This window comes from Coenobita brevimanus, chromosome 22, assembly GCF_032717465.1.
Source record: "Coenobita brevimanus isolate Jiangsu-jjx chromosome 22, ASM3271746v2, whole genome shotgun sequence".
NCBI classification, from domain to species: domain Eukaryota; kingdom Metazoa; phylum Arthropoda; class Malacostraca; order Decapoda; family Coenobitidae; genus Coenobita; species Coenobita brevimanus.
Genome location: NC_136975.1, coordinates 45,198,945 through 45,217,502, shown reverse-complemented (window position 1 = coordinate 45,217,502; position 18,558 = coordinate 45,198,945). Strand labels below are relative to the sequence as shown.

The following is an 18,558-nucleotide window of genomic DNA, read 5'->3' as shown; positions in this document are numbered from 1 at the left end:
GAGAAAAGATTAAGCACAACAGAGGGAGTACCATTAACACATGCCCAGTGAAAGAGGCCAGACACTCATTCACTCACCATTCCACCCCTGGAATTATTGCTCTCTCTCACAGGAAGTGCTGGAGAGGGATGCCATTATGTGGTGGCTCCTATATGACTGGGCAGTTCAACTACAGTCCATTCACTTAATACGCAAGAGTTTGGGTGGTAGAAGACCTCGCTGTCTAGAAATTTTATCATCATCATCCAGACCTTCTTTCCTTATGGGGAAAACTCTAATTGGTGAGGTGGCTGCCTCAAAAGTCACCCTTTAGGCCCCTAGTCTGTCATTTTGTGTACCGGGTATGTATTATGGGACATTAAACACATATACACAGTAAGTATAACCCACACAATAACCCCTTACTTTAAAATCTATGCAGGAAAGGCTTAGTTGACTTGAAGAGATGGGGTTCCAAGGCAGGACGAGGCACGGTGCCCCAGCCTCAGCACCCTCCATCACATCACCACCACCACCAACACACTCACATCAGTCATGAACCCCCCAAAGTCCAAGGCAGACACAACAGATGCACCATCATTGTCATCCTTGTCTGATGTTGAGGGCACTAGATCTTGCTGTGGTTGAGTAAAGGTGGTGATCAGAGTCTGATGCCTTCGGTTCACTTCCTTGGCATGCCTGTCTCGGTTATAATGGAGGCTGTTTTCCATGGCATCCAGAACCTCGACCACGCAATTTACAGATTTCATTTTGTTGACACTTCATCTTTAAACTCATCAAAGATGGCCAAGATTTTGCTTACATTTCAGATCGACAGATCTTCACTATCCACAGCCATGGCTTGTGAAGATGAAACAAGCCACTTCCTCGTGCACTGTGCAGGGGTAGGCTGCGTCATGCGGCATGACACTGGAATCGGCTCACTTTGCCGCACCAATTTCGCATTTTCAAAACCAACCCATGCACTACAGATTGCTTAATTTTTTTCAACCCCCTTCCCCCCCGTTGCACTCTAGGCATTTCGTGTCATAGAAACTTGCATATTACTGTAAGTGAATGGACTGTGCTTGGTTTTACATTCCTCTCTCAGCTGCTTCCCTGTCCCCTGAAAGGTGGATGCAAGACAGCAGCATATGGGCGACTTAAGCATGCTGTTCACTAGGGTCATGCTTCAGAGGAGCCTGGAGCCACAGAAGCAAGTCCCACAGACCTACCTATTTGCACATACATTTATTGGTTATTTTTGTTACAGATATACATTAGCTGCCAGATATGGTCAGACAGTAAAGCTTCTAAACAACTCCATTCTACAGATTCTGTAATGTACTTCCACTGTACTTCAATATAGTGACATCTTTTGTACGGTAATTTTATTCAGTTTAGAGACATCTGGTTGTGAAAGGATCTGGAACAGTGGCCATTAACCCCTTCTATATATGGTCTCTCATGCACTAAATACAGCAGTGTATAGGTAGCAGCAGTAAAATCTTGAGTCATCATGTTGAATGGGTTAAAAAGTGTGGGGTGTCTGTTATTTACTTCCAGCTTTATACTGAATACTTAATGGTTTTAAAATAAAGTGGCAAATTTTTCTCAGTTTATTGAGGATATAAACAAAAACACAGCCTTGTCTGACATGTGCCAGGGATGACATAGCATCCTGAAAAGGATCTGTATTGTAAAAGAATATTTAGTAACACCACCCTCATTTATGTTACTTAATGCTGCATTCAATTACCTGGTAATACCAGGAAAGCTGTAATTAAGATAAGATGGAAGAGTTTTCTATTGGATACTCATCATAATATAAGAAGAAAGTAAGCCCTGGGCTGTCAATTTAGATGACATGCACGTATCAGGATGAGCTGCAGCAAGACAAACACAGGAGACATTACAGCCGAGTACTCAAGGTGTCCCTGATTAGACAACTTCCGGCACAGAAGGAATTTGAAAGTGAAACCTAAGGTGAGAACAGAGAAGCTCCAAAGGGCCCTGAGTGCTGCTGGCTTCAGGTCTGCCACCTGATACATGCGGATGAGGACGATGACACAGAAGTACGTGTTGAGCGCATCAGCCACAAACATGGGACCAAGAACAAGCCACCAGCTTACATGTGAGATGACATTCTCAACGTGAAGTACCACTAGAACCAACGTCACCAGCAGTGCTGTCAGCCAGATAAACACCTGCAACACATACAAATACCACTAAGACCTCCCAAAATGGTGTCTTTTTTGAAGCTCTTACATTTAATAAGATGTTCTTAACCTGAAGTACACCCTGAACCAATTTCATTATAGTGCAGAATTTCATTTTAACCCTATCAATCCAGTACAATATTGTATTTTGTTAATATATCATCATCCCAAACTTTTTCTCACCTAAGGATGGGGTCAGATAAGTCCGGAAAATATGGGAAGGGAAAACATGATTGAGGGGAAAACTATTCAACAGCATGTCTAGTGAAATGAGCCACACACTCATTCACTCACCATCCAAGTCCTTGGAATCCTGACTCCACCACATATCATACGCATGACCAGCATACATGCTTTTCATTTTTTTTTTTCCCTGGTCAGGTTGAATAAAGTAAAATGCACCAGCCACAAAAGAAGGTTTAATGGTGTAAATTGACTTACCTCGAGCACTGTAACGCCAAGCCACACTGTCAATTCTCTCAGGCTGAAGAACATCTTTGCTTTTTGGCGAATCTGTTACTAGTAAATATGACAGACACTCTAGGTGATTTTAGTTCACAGATTAAATAGCTTCCATCACTATATTACAGAGATTTTAGTAGTTCATTATGATGGAAGAGTCAATATTTTGTTTTTATTCATAAGCACATTGCTGTTCAAGTCTATAAACTTAGAAATTTCGTCTAAGATGATTTGCTTGCTCCATGGCTTTTGCTCGCCTCTTTTGTTGGGGGCTGCTGAAGAGATATTTTGATGTGGATAGCTGGGTAGCCTTTAGAGTTATTCTCTTGATCTCTCCCCCTATATGAAGGATGTGCATCATCTGAAATGGTGCAATAAAGTACAGTACTGTACAGTATAATAATACGTAAATAATACTTAGCATAAGGCAACTGTTTATACTGTATTACAGTTCATTCTCCTATAAAGGCCTGATTAACTACACTGGAGTTTTAGTGAATAAGTATGTACATACAGAGGTATAAATATCTTCCCAATGTTCAACAAATACATAACTGAAAAATCAAACCATTTGAAGCAAGCACAGGTATAGATATGGTTTTCACTGTATTTGCCAGCTGTAAACTTTCACCACACAGAGCTAGGAAGAGTGTAGCTTCTTTGACTGTACCATAATTCTGCAAACCATACTTAAAAAAAGCATTTTATAAGAATCATCAACTTGCACCTCAGCTTGTCTGCCCCCCCCCCCCAAAAGGAATTGTCAGTCCCATACTACTGTACCTCCTTTGAGGTGTATGACTAAGGATGGCGAATCTCCATTATCTGATGTGTTTGAGTCACATTCTACAACTTTGAAGAGTTCATAATACTTCTTCCTAAACAATTCACTCTGCACATTACACCTCACTATTCACTTGTATGTTACTGAAGCAAACTATGTTGATAATAAATTACCTAACTTACAACAGACAAGGTGTAGTATGCACAGAAAATTGCTGAAGAATGGGTGATATAAAGCCTCCTATGTCACCTGCAATATCAGGGCTATAACTGAATTAAAGCACATGAAGTCCACAAGTCACTGATGTGTTCCAAATTGCAAAACTTTTTCCAAACAATTGGTACTTGTCCTGTAAGCTGGGAGAAAATGGTAAATCAGCTGTACAGACAGCAATGGAACTTTTAATAGCCAATTTTGGGGGAACTTACTGTGAAGCTGATTTATATACCAGTATATATAAATATAGATAGATAGATAGATACAGATATATATAAAATCTGAGTAACTCTTGCAGCTTTTATACTCAGCCCCTGCTTCAAGGTTGCCATATGTAAAAAAAAAAAAAAAAAATGTACTGTACAAGTAATACACTATGAAGTACACAACAAAACAGCATGAGAAGGCAGGATGCCCACTGATGCTGAAGGAGAATTATAAATATGGAAGTCATAATGCAATAACAGGGAGGGCGGGTGAATGCTGAACTTTTTCATGAGGTAGTCATAGCGATGGCATGGAAGTGACAATGAACTTTTGCTTGTAACTGTACCTGTGAGGAAGACAGTGGAGGTGTTGGTATGGAGTGTGGTCAAGGATACGACAGCAGACTGGAGGGAGAGTGCTAAGGTTATGGCCTGTGGCAAACACTCTCCCAGTCCATGAACAACCACCCACCCTTCCTTGTTCAGCAGACTCACTCCTCGCTCCTGTTCTGCCTACACAAAATATAGTCATAAATGCCTACCCAGGAGCCTCTGGTAGTCACTCTAAATCTCCCTATCCAATGTGAGACTGGGAAGGTAAACCAGGATGATAATAATGAAAAATGATTATTGAAAAGTAACAGCACTCCTACAGGAGTAATATACCATATCATCTTATGCTGCTCACAAAGCTGATTAAAGAAATTATCATTATTATAATTCATACCTTAAAATCAGAGTTTATGTCAAGGTATATATCATTTGGTCGCCTTGGGAGATGGCGTGGCAGTCTGTATCTTAGTCTTGACTTTCCTGCATCCCCACCACTGTTGCCAATACCAAATATATTATGTTGAGGAGGTTCTCTCTGTTCATATGCCATTACATGACCTTCCTCTTTTCTACCTGAAAATAAAATGCAGATAAGTACTGTAATACACACACACACTCACTGGCAAACCACCAGATATCATCAGGGGCATATCTAGGCCACCCAACACTTGACTTGTGAAGTCCCAATGGGGGTGAAGATAAGGTTTCTATGCTTCCTAATCCTGATTAATGATGCACTGACTGACACAACTCACCACTGGAAGTATGTAGATGACTCAACTGTAGGGGTGGCTACTGACAACAGTGTTCCAGACTACAGTCAGCACCAGCACATCTTATATTAACGGAAGGCATGAGTGTCACTAAATCACATCTCCCTCAACCACAACAAGATCAAGGTGATGCACTTCAACATATATATTCGCTCTGGCAGTCCCACCACCTGCGTCACAACTGGCTCACACTCACTCATAGTGGAGGACACCAAATTTGTGGAGTTATGGTTGACTCAAAACGTCACTGGAACCCCCATACATCACACACAGTCAAGCTGGCCACGTACCAACTGTACATGCTGAAAAGCACGAAATCCCTTGGCACCCAGCAACAGCTCTGCGATAAATATGCCATCTTCATATTCCCTAAACTAAAGTGTGCATCCTCAGGTTGGTCATCCTCTTTCACTGCCACACATTATCAACAACTGTAGAAGATATAAAAGAGGGCATGCACAGTAGAATAATTCTGGGTGCATCATGCACATCCTATCACCAAGCACTAGAAACCCTGAGTCTCACCACTCTGTTTTGGCGGTATCAATTAGACCTACAGCTGTTTGGTGAGAGGCTTATCACTCACCCAAGCCACTGACAATTTCTCCCACCTGCATTTCCCCCCTCCATCAAGTGCTGCCAGATCTATCTATCTATCTATCTATTGCCAGACGCCTCAATCCCGTTTGGGGTGGCCACAAACAAATCGCCTCCAAGTCGCCCTGTCCCCCGCCATTTCACTACCCTGCTCCCAACTCACACCCCCCTCTCTCATATACCTCTCCACCCCATCCCTCCATCTCATCCTCGGTCTCCCCCTCCCTCTTCCACCCTCCACCTCACTCACATACACTCTCTTCGTCAGTCTTTCACCCTCCATCCTCTCCACATGGCCAAACCACCTCAGTGTGTTCCTCACAACGCTTCCTATCACATCCACATCAACACCACAACGCTCCTTTATATCCTCATTCGTCAGCCTGTCTCTCCACGTGACTCCACAAGCTCCTCTTAAATAACTCATTTCCACTGCTCTCACTCTTGACTTGTGTCCTTCCAACAACGTCCAAGCTTCACTTCCGTACGTTAGAGTTGGTATCACAATACTGTCATGTAGTAACTTTTTTACTTCCATGCTCACTTCCCTGTTTCTTATCACTGCTTTCAAGGAACCAGCAATGATAAGAAACAGGGAAGTGAGCATGGAAGTAAAAAAGTTACTACATGCTGCCAGATGCTATAATAAAAACAAGAAATTATCACCTCAAAAACAGTGCTATTTGAACCACAGTCAGATTTACCAATAATAACTAGCCTACAAGAAGCATGGAAAAGTAGCATAAAAAGAAGTCATTTGTAACTGCTTCAAAAGAACAGCAGTCACTAACAAATTACCATATCCTGTTTGTCCAAACCAGTTGTGGTGACACTACTGATGTACTGGGAAATTCCTCATTATTCTTTATTCCTTTATTTGTATCATACTGTTCCATGCTATCCTTATTCAAAGCACTTAAATTTTGTATTAATGCTCTTAAATTATAAGCCACTGGTTACATTTATTTGTCATCTCAACAGTAAGTGGTGGTAGATGGAGGCGTCCATCATCCACCCACTTTGTGTAACTGTACTGTACTCTATTTTAGGGTAGCTCTACACTGAGTGGCAAGCCAAATGATTTCCTGTAAACCAGGAAATCATTTACAATGCTGTGGTAATGGGTTGGCAGAGGGTTAGTGCCCCTCCCCGGAAAACAACTAAAAATACAAACAAGAAGCTCGGACCAGGACTAACCAACAGTTGATAACTAAGGACCAAACATAGGATATGGTACGGACTGCGACATGGAATAGTAGGGGTGCAAATGATGAGATGAAAGAGAGACAGATTGTCCAGGATTTTGAGGATGAAAATGTGGATTTATGTGGAATAACTGAGACAAAATGGCAACATGAGACTGTGACAGAATGGGAGTATGGATGGGGTATATGTGTGGGAGTAAGTGAGAAAGAGAGGGCAAAAGAAGGAATTTGTATTGTTGTGTGCAAGAGATGGAAGGAGACTATAAGAGAGTATGGATCCGTAAGCTCAAAAATTGTGTGGGTAAGATTGAAAGCTGGACTACAAATGTGTGCGACTGTGAGTGTGTATGGCTAACACAAGATCATGCAAGCAGAGTGAAAGAAGAGTTCTGGAAGAGTGTGGATACATGCAAGGAAAAGTTTGAAAGGAATAAGAGAGTGTTTCTGACTGGAGATATGAATGGAAAAGTAGGGAATGTGAAGGTGGATGGAGTGGCTGAAGAGTGGGATGTGCCTCCAGCAGTGGATGAGAATGGCAGTGCTCTAGTGGACATTTGTGCAGGGAGGAGGTTGGTGATAGCTAATACCCTCTTTAGACAGAAAATGATCCACAGGTATATGAGGCGAGTGATGAGAAGGGAGGGTGGTGAACTGAATGAACTGAAGGCAATGATTGATTATGTGTGTGTAGATGGTAGAATAAGACGGTATGTAATGGAAACAAAAGCATACAGAGGTTCAGGACTTTGGATAGGGCGGCATGGATGTGATTTGTTTGTGGCCACCCCTTACGGGATTGAGGCGTCTGGAAATGGATAGACAGATGGACAATAAGCTCTTAAGAATCATCCAACTTTCACATCACATTAATGTATACCGGTACTCTTATTATGGATATTATTAGTCTTCAGTTGCAGACAGTGAATAAACTGTGTATTATTGTTATGACTGTTATTATTATTATGCTGCCTCCCCTTCAACTCACACCTCCCCTCTCTCCACTCCATCCCTCCATCTCATCCTCAGTCAACTGCCAAAAGGAAAGAGCCTTAATTATAGTTCCCTAACCTTAATTTGGCACAGATTTCTATCCTCATGTGGCTATTTCACGTACCCTAGTTCAGTAGCGGAAAAAAACATATACTGTACAACAAATCTACATCCTTTGCTTGGCATCATATTCTAGATGACTTTGCTTTGTGACTAACACCATATTCTATTGCTAATCTCATTACAGTGACATGTGGAGGTGTAGGAGGACTACTGGGCCTTGGGATAGGCTACTGCCCCCGAGATATAGGCCCTGAAGCCTTTGCCCAGAGTCGGACACATAAAAAAAAAAAAAAAAAAAAAAAAAAAAAATTTCAGCCTTGGCATTTAAGATAAAGAGTTGACAATGTTATACCTAATTAAAGTGACGAGAGCATAGTGGGATGGCAAGAAAATGGGTGGCTTCGACTGCTTTCAGGTCGAACTGGCTCCAAGATCAATCTGTCCTGTCATTTGTTCTCTTCACCTAAACTAACCTTATTTAATCAAACCTAACCTAACTTAACTTTATATAACCAAACCTAAACAGAACTACTTGGAGGGATAATATGCTAGATTTAGGGGCCAGATCTACCTGTTAACCTGCCATAATGTAATTCATGGCACATGAGCATGCACGGAAAACCTATATACAGTATCTATAGTCAAGACGCCTCAATCACATAAGGGTGACCACAAACTAATCGCCTCCATGTGGCCAATGCCATTTCACTGTCTTGCTCGCAGCTCACACCCCCCTCTCTCACATACCTCTCCACTCCATCCCTCCATCTCATCCTTGGCCTCCCCCTCTCTCTACTCCCTTCCCCCTCAACTCGCATACTCTCCTCGTTAGTCTCACTCTCCACATGGGCAAACAACTTCAATGTATTTTTCCTAATGCTTTCTATTGCATCACCATGGAAAATGCTACAAGTAAAAGACCAACACAGGATGCTTTTCTGTTACTCGCAGTTGACCTAGCTGTATTTGTGGTTGAAAATTACTTGAGTTAGTCATCCCAGGCTCCATTAGGAATACGTGATGAAAAATTTCCCAGATTTACGGTACAGTGTAAGGTTTCATCACAGCTTCATGAAGTTTAGTATACATGGGCTGCACTTGACTTTGAATATACAGTACTGCAAAAGTTGCACAGTACAGGTGAATCTTTTAATACAGCTCATTGTGTAGTCCCTAAAAGATTTACAGTTGCAGATTTTTGTATTTACCGTCCTACACAACACCACTGTTCTTCTATTAGTCTTGTAAGGCAATATGGCTTGTTATACAGCATATACAACAACCTAATTTTCTACTCTTAATAAAACAACACTGAAATATTGCACTTCGTCTCTATAGTTGGGTCGGCTGCTACAATATCCGATTAATTAATAATGCTCAAAAGCTACACCGTAGTTATCAAAAGATCCAGCATAAAATCGGCTATATTTTTATGTAAATCCCAGAACAACTAAAATTGCTTTAAGAGGCGAAATATCCAAACTCAACGCTGTGTGCGCAACTCTCTCGTCAGTTGTTTCCAGTTTGTTTTGCTGCTGAGCCGACGCAGTGTTGCCAGAGATGGGGAATATTTGCTGTGGAGTTGGGGATTTTTATTTTTTATTTATTTATTTATTTTTTTTTTAGAGGGAAGATTAGGTGGAATTCTATTCTACTTCAGATATTCTGAAACAAGAAGAACATGCCGCATCCCAAATATGCGACAAAATCTTCCCCTTTTTTACATATATCAGTTTCAGAAATAAAAGGAAAAAAATGTTACTAATATTTACATGTAACGTACTATGTATTTATCACATTTCATAGCAGCTCATCTTTTTAAGAAAATCTTCGTTTTTAAATAATCAATAATTAATGGAATTGGAATAAAAAGTGAAATATGGGGATTTTTTCGCCTTCTGTTTTAGGGGAAATCTCGGACTAGACAATCTGGCTACAGTGACGCCAGACCTTTCTTCACTCGCCATCCGCCGCCATGGGTGAGTACGGAGGAGTTGAAGTGTATTCAGCTTTAATTATCTTGGACATCGTTGAATACAGCTTCATTTATGTAGTGTTTAAGTTTTTTTTAAGAGTGATGTGCATTATGTAAAGTTCAAAATGACCAGCATTTAGGCTCATTTTGCATGGAAGCGAATCTTTGAAAATTGGAGGCCGAGGAACATCGCTGGTAACGAAGAGTGGACTGGAATTAGGTTTGTAAATAGATATCCTTGTTATGGTAATCTTCCTTGAAACTTATTACTTTCTGTCTGATAGTAATTCGAGGCAGTGTAATTCAGTTAACACGGTTTCATGTGAACGAAGAAATTTCGGCCTCTGTTATACTTGTCTGGGTGTGTATGCATTTGTCTTTTGGTCCCACAAAGTCTTCCTGGTGGTTTATTACCTTATGCACTGTACTTATCCCTCTGTGTTGAGGGTTCTGTAAGCTCCTCAATGGGAAGTATATAATGCCTCATGGCTTAATAAAACATTTTATTAGGGGAATTATCATTTTGTAGTTCAGTTGGTCTCCCTTGGAGTTCATCAACAGCACGGTGAACCATCGCCCACACGCATGCTCTCTCTCTCTCCAAATAACCATATTTGAGTCACTTCCCATCCTCATTTATATTTTTGATCTGCAGTTAGTTTCATCTATCTCTGCTTCCACTCCTGGCCCTGCAAAAAGTACCTTTAAAGTCGCTTGATTCACTCTATCTCACTCTCCCTCCCTCCCTCCCTCCCTCCAAGAATAACAAATTACGCCGCCAGACATAATTGTCTTTATACCAACATGGATTACCGCAGATTTGGCACAAAACCTCACGTGATAAAACACTGTGTCGATGGAAAAAGTCAAAGCTGACTGTTATTTTCATATGTATTCTAGATGAGTTTTAATGAAGAGAATGATCATGACATGACATCTTGAGATTCCCTATCGTTTCTCAACAGGGCTTGTCTTTGGGTCGCCTCAGCTTCTGTTGGGTCGATTAAAGGCTGTCAGTGATTAATTAAAGTGCGTTCCACCCTAGGTATCACTCGGGTCGTGTCGGGTCAGGCAATTCTAAGAAAACAGTCAGGTGGCAGCACCATCAGAGCTTATAATTTTCTAGCATTTTTGATGGAAATTCCTTAGAGAAGATCCCCTGTCCAATTTGGGGATATAATGGTATACAGCACATGAAAATAACAGACGGATGTAGGAGCAATAAAGAAAAATTATTCTGATTTAGTTACGTTTTGTTTTTTTGAAGGTCCAACATGCTTGCATACTTTGGCCTTGGTCACCTCATGGCAGCTCTCCATGCTGCTCCATCTGGCAGCTTCCCTATTCAGTCCCATACTTCTGAAGTCACACTCAGTGACATCATCCCAGGTCTTTTTCGGTCTGCCTCTCACAACTGTATGTACTTCTAACATGAACACTTCTCACTTTCAGCACCCAATTATCATCCCCCATCCTCTCCACATGCCCAAACCATCTCAATCTACTTCTCATCTTCACAAGACCAATACACTCCAGTCCCATCCTGCCCCTCAACTCTTCCATTGTAAACTTTCCCTCCCAGACCTCACACTCAGGGATGCACTGCACATTCACCTAATCATTGTCATTTTTGCACTTCTGAGCCTGTGAATATCCTCTTCCTTTACTGCCCTGGTCTCACTACCATACAGCATTACACTCCTAACACATGCTGCACACAGTGATCCTTTTGCACGGAGGGAGAGCTCTCTCAGTGTCAGGAGAGGCGACAGCTCCCTGCACTTCTTCCAACCACACATCACTCTAGCTACAGAGCTTCAGCCCCACCTCTGGCACATAACATGTCTCCCAAATAACAGGACTCTTCCACACACTCAAGAGATGCACCAGCTAGTTCAGTCCTTTTACAGAAGTTAGATAAAGTTAGTTTAGATCGGGTTTAGTTAGGTTAGTTTGGATTGTTTTGTTAGGTTAGTCCTGTAAGCCAGGAAACCATTTACAGTCCTGGTTGGTAACCATATAACCAACCCATAAGTGTTCCCTACATGCCAAAAGGTCAGTTGGTGGAGGGTTAGTGCCCCTCCCCATAAAACAGCTGAGTCAAAACGGCCACCCCTTACAGGATTATAGCATCTGACTGTGGATAGATAGTTTAGGTTAGGTAAGGCTAGCCTACAAATACCGTATGTAAGGATAGGCGAGTAATAAATTGTGATAGATTTGAGGAGGTTTTAGAAAACCTGTCATTGCTTGAGAAACAGACATGATTGAATCTGAGTGAACATTAATAAAAACAATAGAGATAACAAAATCAGCAGTAAACAATCCATTGCCATCATAAAAATTGTTAGGAAGATGAAGAAATAACCAGTTACAGGTAGCTGTATCATGAAAATTCTGGCACAGTTATCATGGTTGCAATCATGAAAGTTTAATGGAGCCTTGATAGAAGTAATCTTGTTGATGTGTTTGGAACAGTATGAAGTCTGCAAACTCTTGCTTGAAAGTCAGTTTGATTTTTTATTTATTTTCATTATGTGTGCCGCAATGTACCGTATATGAATTAGGTGGTCTTGTATACAGGATAGCAACATTTCAATAAAATGCTTGAAGATGTAAGATGTTTTATATCTGGTTTTGTCTTTATCTTCAGTTGTACAAGTAACATCTGTTTATCTTCAGGTATATCGCGTGATCATTGGCATAAGCGGCGTGCCACTGGAGGCAAGCGTGTGCAGCCTCGTAAAAAGAGGAAGTTCGAGCTTGGCCGGCCAGCAGCTAACACTAAGGTAATTTTAGTGGTTTTAACATTATTGCATGAACTTTGAAAAAATGCCTGTTAAAAGGTAAAAGAAGACTGATCATTTCATTTAATTGTAGATTGTCATAAGAGTGAAGGCTGTGTCATGGGCACAAGGGTTTGAAACTTTTCAGAGGTGATTGTAAGCATTTGAGTCCTGCATTGGTTCCTAGGATGTAGTGCAGGTCAGTCTGCATCCCATGCTAATGTAGGACCTCTGAGACCCCCACACCCTTACAGTGGTAATTTGGGATTGATTGATATAATTTTATTGTACAGTATTGGATTAGAATTGCACACAGGCTGGTACAGTAGTATATCAATCCATAAAAAACATTCAGGTGCTGTAATTAAGTTGTTACCTGGTGTGTTTCATTATGTCACTGGGTATTAACACCTTCCATGCTGATTGTAACAAAGGTTACCTCCCCTTAGTCATTGCTAAAAATATAATTGTACCTCATATGAAGCCTGCAGCCTCGCCTTTACAGACTTTCATTGTGCCCCATATAGCCTAAGGCCTGCAGCTCTACAGTGATTAACCCTTTATTACCCTGTAGTGTTTGCAGAGTGAAATAATCTGGTGATATTTAGACCATGATCATATATTAATCCAGTGTCATCATTGCTTACTGGAGCAAGTTTTGTGAAGAACATGTTGTATATTAACCCTTCCCCCCCGGTTTACATTTACCATATGTACCTGGATGTAGGGAATGTCAGTTTACGGAAATAAATGTTTAGTCATATTGTGCCATTGTTTGCATAGTTGTTTGGCTCAGGCTGGTTGAGGTTGACAACAAGGGCTATGTCTTTCCTCCATATGGGAAATTGTGGCTTACAGTTCCCTCAGTGACAACTGTTGCAGCTTCCCACCACTCTTCCCCCCCTGCCAGCCCCACTGCCAGGCCCCTCACACACTTGCACATTCAGCCCTCCTTCCCCGATCACGCATCAGTAAAATGGAAAGTCTGTGTATTTGTTTGCTAACTGTTTGTAGCATGCCCACTTGTTTTGTGAGACTGGATTTGCAATTTTCTGAAATTAATTTAGGGCTAAAATACACCTGCATGGGGGTTACAGACCTCCCACCAGGTACCCGGGAAGGAGGAGTTAAGAGTCATTATACCATCATAAATTGGAAGCAAGCAAGCTCAGTTTAGATGTATAATAAGGAACTTAGATTTTTTGCATTATATACCTTCTAGTTTCCTTTTTTTTTAGAAGTGTAGTTTTCAAAATAGTGTGTTACTTTTGTTCATGATGAATCAACTTTCCTCAGATCATTAGTGAAGATACTTTTCACGGTACTGTTCCTGATGCAGCTTTATGTTAGTGGTGGGTTTTCCCTATTTGTCCTCCCTTTAACTGAACTTCCATCTGCTGCAGCTTGGACCCCAGAGGATCCATACTGTAAGAACCCGTGGTGGCAACAAGAAGTACCGCGCTCTTCGTCTTGATACTGGCAACTATGCTTGGGGTTCCGAAGGTACGTCTGTAGTACCTGGTTATTTATTTAGCTAGCTAGCTCAGAGTAAAAGATTACAGTCCAGTTGCATGCCACACACTGTGTTTACAGTGCAACATCTAGAACATAATTCACGACTGACTGACGGAATACTATAACGAGTGCTTACGTGAATCATATGATGGAATGCAGTCTGACAGTAAAGCCCACTAAATCTGGCCTCACTGAGTGTGGCATGACTACCTGCCACAAGACTGTTGAGAGTAGCTGACTGGTGAGTGAGTGAGAGACTCGTCCAATCAGTAGTGTAAACCACCCAGGCAAGGGGGGGTGGGGGGAATCAGTCATCTGTCAGGCGTCATGTTCTTTGCGAAGATTCCCGCCATATTGGTATATTTTTCAGTGGGTTACCCTTTTCCCCATCTTCCTTTCAGTTGGTGATTTAACATTACACGTCATATATTTTTGCCCTTGTATCTATTGAGGTAATTCTGATAATATGTTCAAAGACCAATGACAGGAGTGGAAGAGAAAGGATCACAACCAGTTTACAAGTTAAACAAGTCCTCATAATGCTTAACTTACAGACCAGTTTGTTTTTTATGCTTGTTCAGTTTAATAATTGATGGTGAATTACTTCAGTTAAGATTTTTTCTGTTTTTGAACAAGAATATACCAATCTTATTATTTGGGGAGATTAACTTCAGCTTGTTCATTGTTGTATTAGCTAGGAAGTAAGTGGAAGTATGACATGAGTGTTGTGGCAGCTTCGCAAGTCTGAGAGACTAGTTCTGGGAGGTTAACATTTTTATTGGCTGTAGGCATAGATTGGCCATTCTTCCAATTAATAGTTGGTAGCATTTTGGTAACGGAAGGGTGGTTATAGTGTGTGTTGTAGGTTGAAGGGTAAGAAGGAAGATTGGGCATGAGGTTGGGACATATTAACCATAAATTCTTATTAATTCAAAAAATGTAGGACACAACAGATTTTGGAGATGAAATTCTCACTTTGCATATGATTGAACGGTTCTGATAACACTTTGTGCACATTGGAAGTGGGTTGAGTTTTGTTTAGGCTAAAATTGGATGATTTTGCTCAACTGCAGGAATTCTAGAAGTTAAAATGGTCAGCAGTGTACATTTGAACCTTTGTTGACTCCTTGGATTGCCATTATCTGAACCAAATTGGTGTGCTAGCCTTAACCCTAGAATGCCTACGTTATTATCCTCACAGCACTGCTTTCGCTGGGAGAATTTTACCCAATTTTGGAAAATTAATAAAAAATACTTAGACAAAATTTTTATAAACTGACAATGCAGTTATCAAAAGTAACTCATATACTTCCTTCTTACATAGTAATAACCATCAGGGTAAGAAAATAAATTTTACCTGAATTTATTTAGGAGGTACTAAAAAAAAATGCTTTTTTTTTTATAACATGAACATTAAAATAAAAAACACTAACTATGGGCTCAATTGCCACTGGGCTTGGTGGCCCCCTCCTTGGGACGTTGAAGACTAGGTAGGTGGCTCCCCTCACATATCACCCTGGCCTGAAATGGGGGAAACGAAAAAAGGGCCAATGTCGGGTAAAAAACACTTTAAACCCAAATATCATGATGATAAATGCGAGATGAAACCACACCACTACCTATGTAGGTAGGGGGTAGGGTGGATTGAAGTTATAGGGAAGGACAGCTCCAAAGCTCTTATCATAACAAAATAGCAAATAAGTAAATCACCGAACAGGGAAATTTACCCGACGTAAGCATTCTAGGGTTAAGAAAGTGCCCAGTTGTGGCAGTAATAATGTCGAGGGTAATGTAATTTTTTAAAATTTATTTGTTTTAACTACTCATTGGGATATCAGTACATTATCTAGTTAGATTTAATCAGTACACTAGTTAATGAATTACTCAGATATTTTTGAAATGGTGAAATATTAAGATTAGTTTTGGAGTTAATTTACTGTTTGTGGATTGTATTACAGGCCAAACGAGGAAGACTCGTATTGTTGATGTCGTGTACAATGCCAGTAACAACGAACTGGTTCGAACCAAAACCCTTGTAAAGAATGCTGTTGTGCTCGTTGATGCAACTCCTTTCAGGCAGTGGTATGAGAGCCATTATGCTCTTCCTCTTGGACGCAAGAAGACAACTAAGCTGGTAGGTGTCATGGAATTGTGATACATCATCTTACAGTAGTTTATATTGCATGTTCATTATTATAACCCATTTACTACAGTGATGTCTTTGGTTTGTTTTTGCTACTGCCAAATGATATTGTTCAGTCTAGGAGAACTCCCTAATTTTGAAAGGGTAAATGAAGGTTGCATCTAACCCATCTACTGTAGTTTGAAAATTCTGTACCAAGTATTATCTAGAAATAACAAGAAAAGAATTTAGAAATAGTTGAAATTCTGTCCAAAGCTAAAATAATTTAGAGATTAAGGAATAATATTTAAACATTGTCATAGATTTAGAGGGGTTAATGCTCAAGGATAAATAAATACACATTTACAGGTAACCTCTTGAGTGCATTATATTGGGCTGTGGGCTCCCTTAACAGTAGATCAGAGACAGACACTTCAGTTGTCTTTGTTGTTATCATCTGCAGGGCTTTGTTACTTTGTGGGAACTTCTGGATAGGATAGCCATTCAAAATATCCTCCATGCTTCTTTTTGTCCTTACTGTCAGTTTTTTCTTACATTAATGTATTATTCTCACTTTTCATACTATATTAAGTTGCCCTCCTCCAGGATTAATTCATCAGTTTTACCTCCCAAGCCCCCCCCCCCCTTTTATCTCTCTCTCTCTCTCTCTCTCTCTCTCCCTTCCCACCCTGCCTCTATCCATCTTGAAGAAGATATTATCCTGTTAAGGATAGGATGAGGTAAGATTCAGAAAACAAGAGGGAGAACCATCAGTTGTAAACCAAAAGAAATGAATGCACAAGAGTTTTCAGTTTTAAATTTAATTCCATCACAATGATTATATATTTATTAGTTTATTCCTGCTACTCCTAGATGGTTATTCACCATAGGATAGATTTTTCAGACTTTTGTATATGAAATATGCTAACTTTCTTTTTCCTGCTTTTAGACTGATGCTGAAGAAGCTGTTCTTAACAAGAAGAGATCCAAGAAGACTGAAAAGAAGTACAAAGAACGTCAGCGCACTGCCAAGGTAGAGTCTTCTCTCGAGGATCAGTTCATGACTGGTCGTATCTTGGGTGAGTGTGATGAAGTTTTGTTGGATTCCCCCCCCCCCATCATTAAGCAACTTTATTAATTTTTATTACTCTTTGCATATATGGTATTCTCCACTGCAACAGCTTTAAATTTTTTTAGCTCAAAAGTGTTACATTGGTTAGAAGGCTTAGTGAACTATTTCTTTTATTTGGTGCATTGTTTTCTAATAAACTTTATGATTCTCAGTGATTAAAATGATGATAAAACTCTCAACTAGACCTGTATTGTCTCGTCATTCTGACTGGCATGGTCAATGTAGTACTTTTCATAGTTACGCTGATTATACTAAAAGTTTATTCTCTTCATAGTATCATTACCAGAGCTAATTGTTCCTGTTCCGTTCCAGCTTGCATTGCTTCACGTCCGGGACAGTGTGGTCGTGCTGATGGCTATATCCTTGAAGGGAAGGAGCTCGAGTTCTATCTCAGGAAGATCAAGAGCAAGAAGAATAAATAAAGGATAACTGGCTGAATGTGATCTGTGTTTTACTTACCCGTGAAAGCTTTACCTAAATGCAGTAAGTCCTCATTATGTTCCTTTTCTGTTGAAGTAAATCAACAAAAAATTTATTGCTGAAGTTCTATTGCTATCAGTGAAACTGATTCGGCATTGCACCTCAATTAACAGTATCAGACGTGAAAAAGGTAAAGCCAGGACTTAAAGTGAGGACTTTCTGTACCTTTGTCAGTAATTTGCATAGCCACATACTAGTCTGATTTTGTACATTTATCTATTGCCAGATGCCTTTATCCTGGAGGGGTGACCACAAATGTATTGCTACCATGTCATGTTTCTTACATCAGTGTGCCTTCCCTCCTACTTACATTACACTCACTCTATACCCTGATACCCCATTCCCCCACATTATCATTGATCTCCCTTTTCCCTTCTACCCCTCCACCTCACGTACACTCATAAGCAGTCTCATTTTCCATTTTTGCCAAAAGCCTAAACCATCTCAGGGTACATCTAACGCTTCCCAGCAAATGAAAGAATAAAATAAATTTTGGAGGGATATTCTCATTTTTTTGTTATTTGTGTTGTTAATAGTTACCTTTTTTTCCCAGTATGCTAACTTGCAATCAATTTACTTTTTCAAGTTACTGTATTAAGTACTGATGCATTGTACTGTTCTTGTGGATGAAATATAGGGATTGTGCTTTAGTAAATTGAAATTTCAGGTTGGTACTGTGATGTTAATTTGTATAGGTACTAGATAATGAATTACAGTAGTT

The 18,558-nt window shown here is 40.3% G+C and overlaps 2 protein-coding genes across 3 annotated transcripts; one reads left to right on the top strand and one right to left on the bottom strand.

The window, feature by feature from the left end:
• Positions 1 to 1,597: 1,597 nt before the first annotated feature.
• On the bottom strand, positions 1,598 to 9,170 carry LOC145392408 (transmembrane protein 203-like). Of its 2 annotated transcripts, XM_080266818.1 has the most exons (5): positions 9,036 to 9,170; positions 4,594 to 4,772; positions 4,214 to 4,379; positions 2,640 to 3,021; positions 1,598 to 2,186 (listed from the first exon to the last, which is right to left on the bottom strand). In XM_080266818.1, the coding sequence occupies exons 4-5, from the start codon at positions 2,691 to 2,693 to the stop codon at positions 1,833 to 1,835; spliced, it is 408 nt and encodes a 135-aa protein (XP_080122944.1). In that variant the 5' UTR covers positions 2,694 to 3,021; positions 4,214 to 4,379; positions 4,594 to 4,772; positions 9,036 to 9,170; the 3' UTR covers positions 1,598 to 1,832. The 2 variants fall into 2 exon arrangements, with proteins under 2 accessions (XP_080122944.1, XP_080122943.1); XM_080266817.1 differs by lacking the exon at positions 1,598 to 2,186 and having other exon boundaries at positions 2,690 to 3,021.
• Positions 9,171 to 9,783: 613 nt separating this feature from the next.
• On the top strand, positions 9,784 to 17,800 carry RpS8 (ribosomal protein S8). The gene is made up of 6 exons (XM_080266816.1): positions 9,784 to 9,806; positions 12,485 to 12,591; positions 13,992 to 14,091; positions 16,062 to 16,237; positions 17,175 to 17,304; positions 17,670 to 17,800. The coding sequence occupies exons 1-6, from the start codon at positions 9,803 to 9,805 to the stop codon at positions 17,777 to 17,779; spliced, it is 627 nt and encodes a 208-aa protein (XP_080122942.1). The 5' UTR covers positions 9,784 to 9,802; the 3' UTR covers positions 17,780 to 17,800.
• Positions 17,801 to 18,558: the final 758 nt, after the last annotated feature.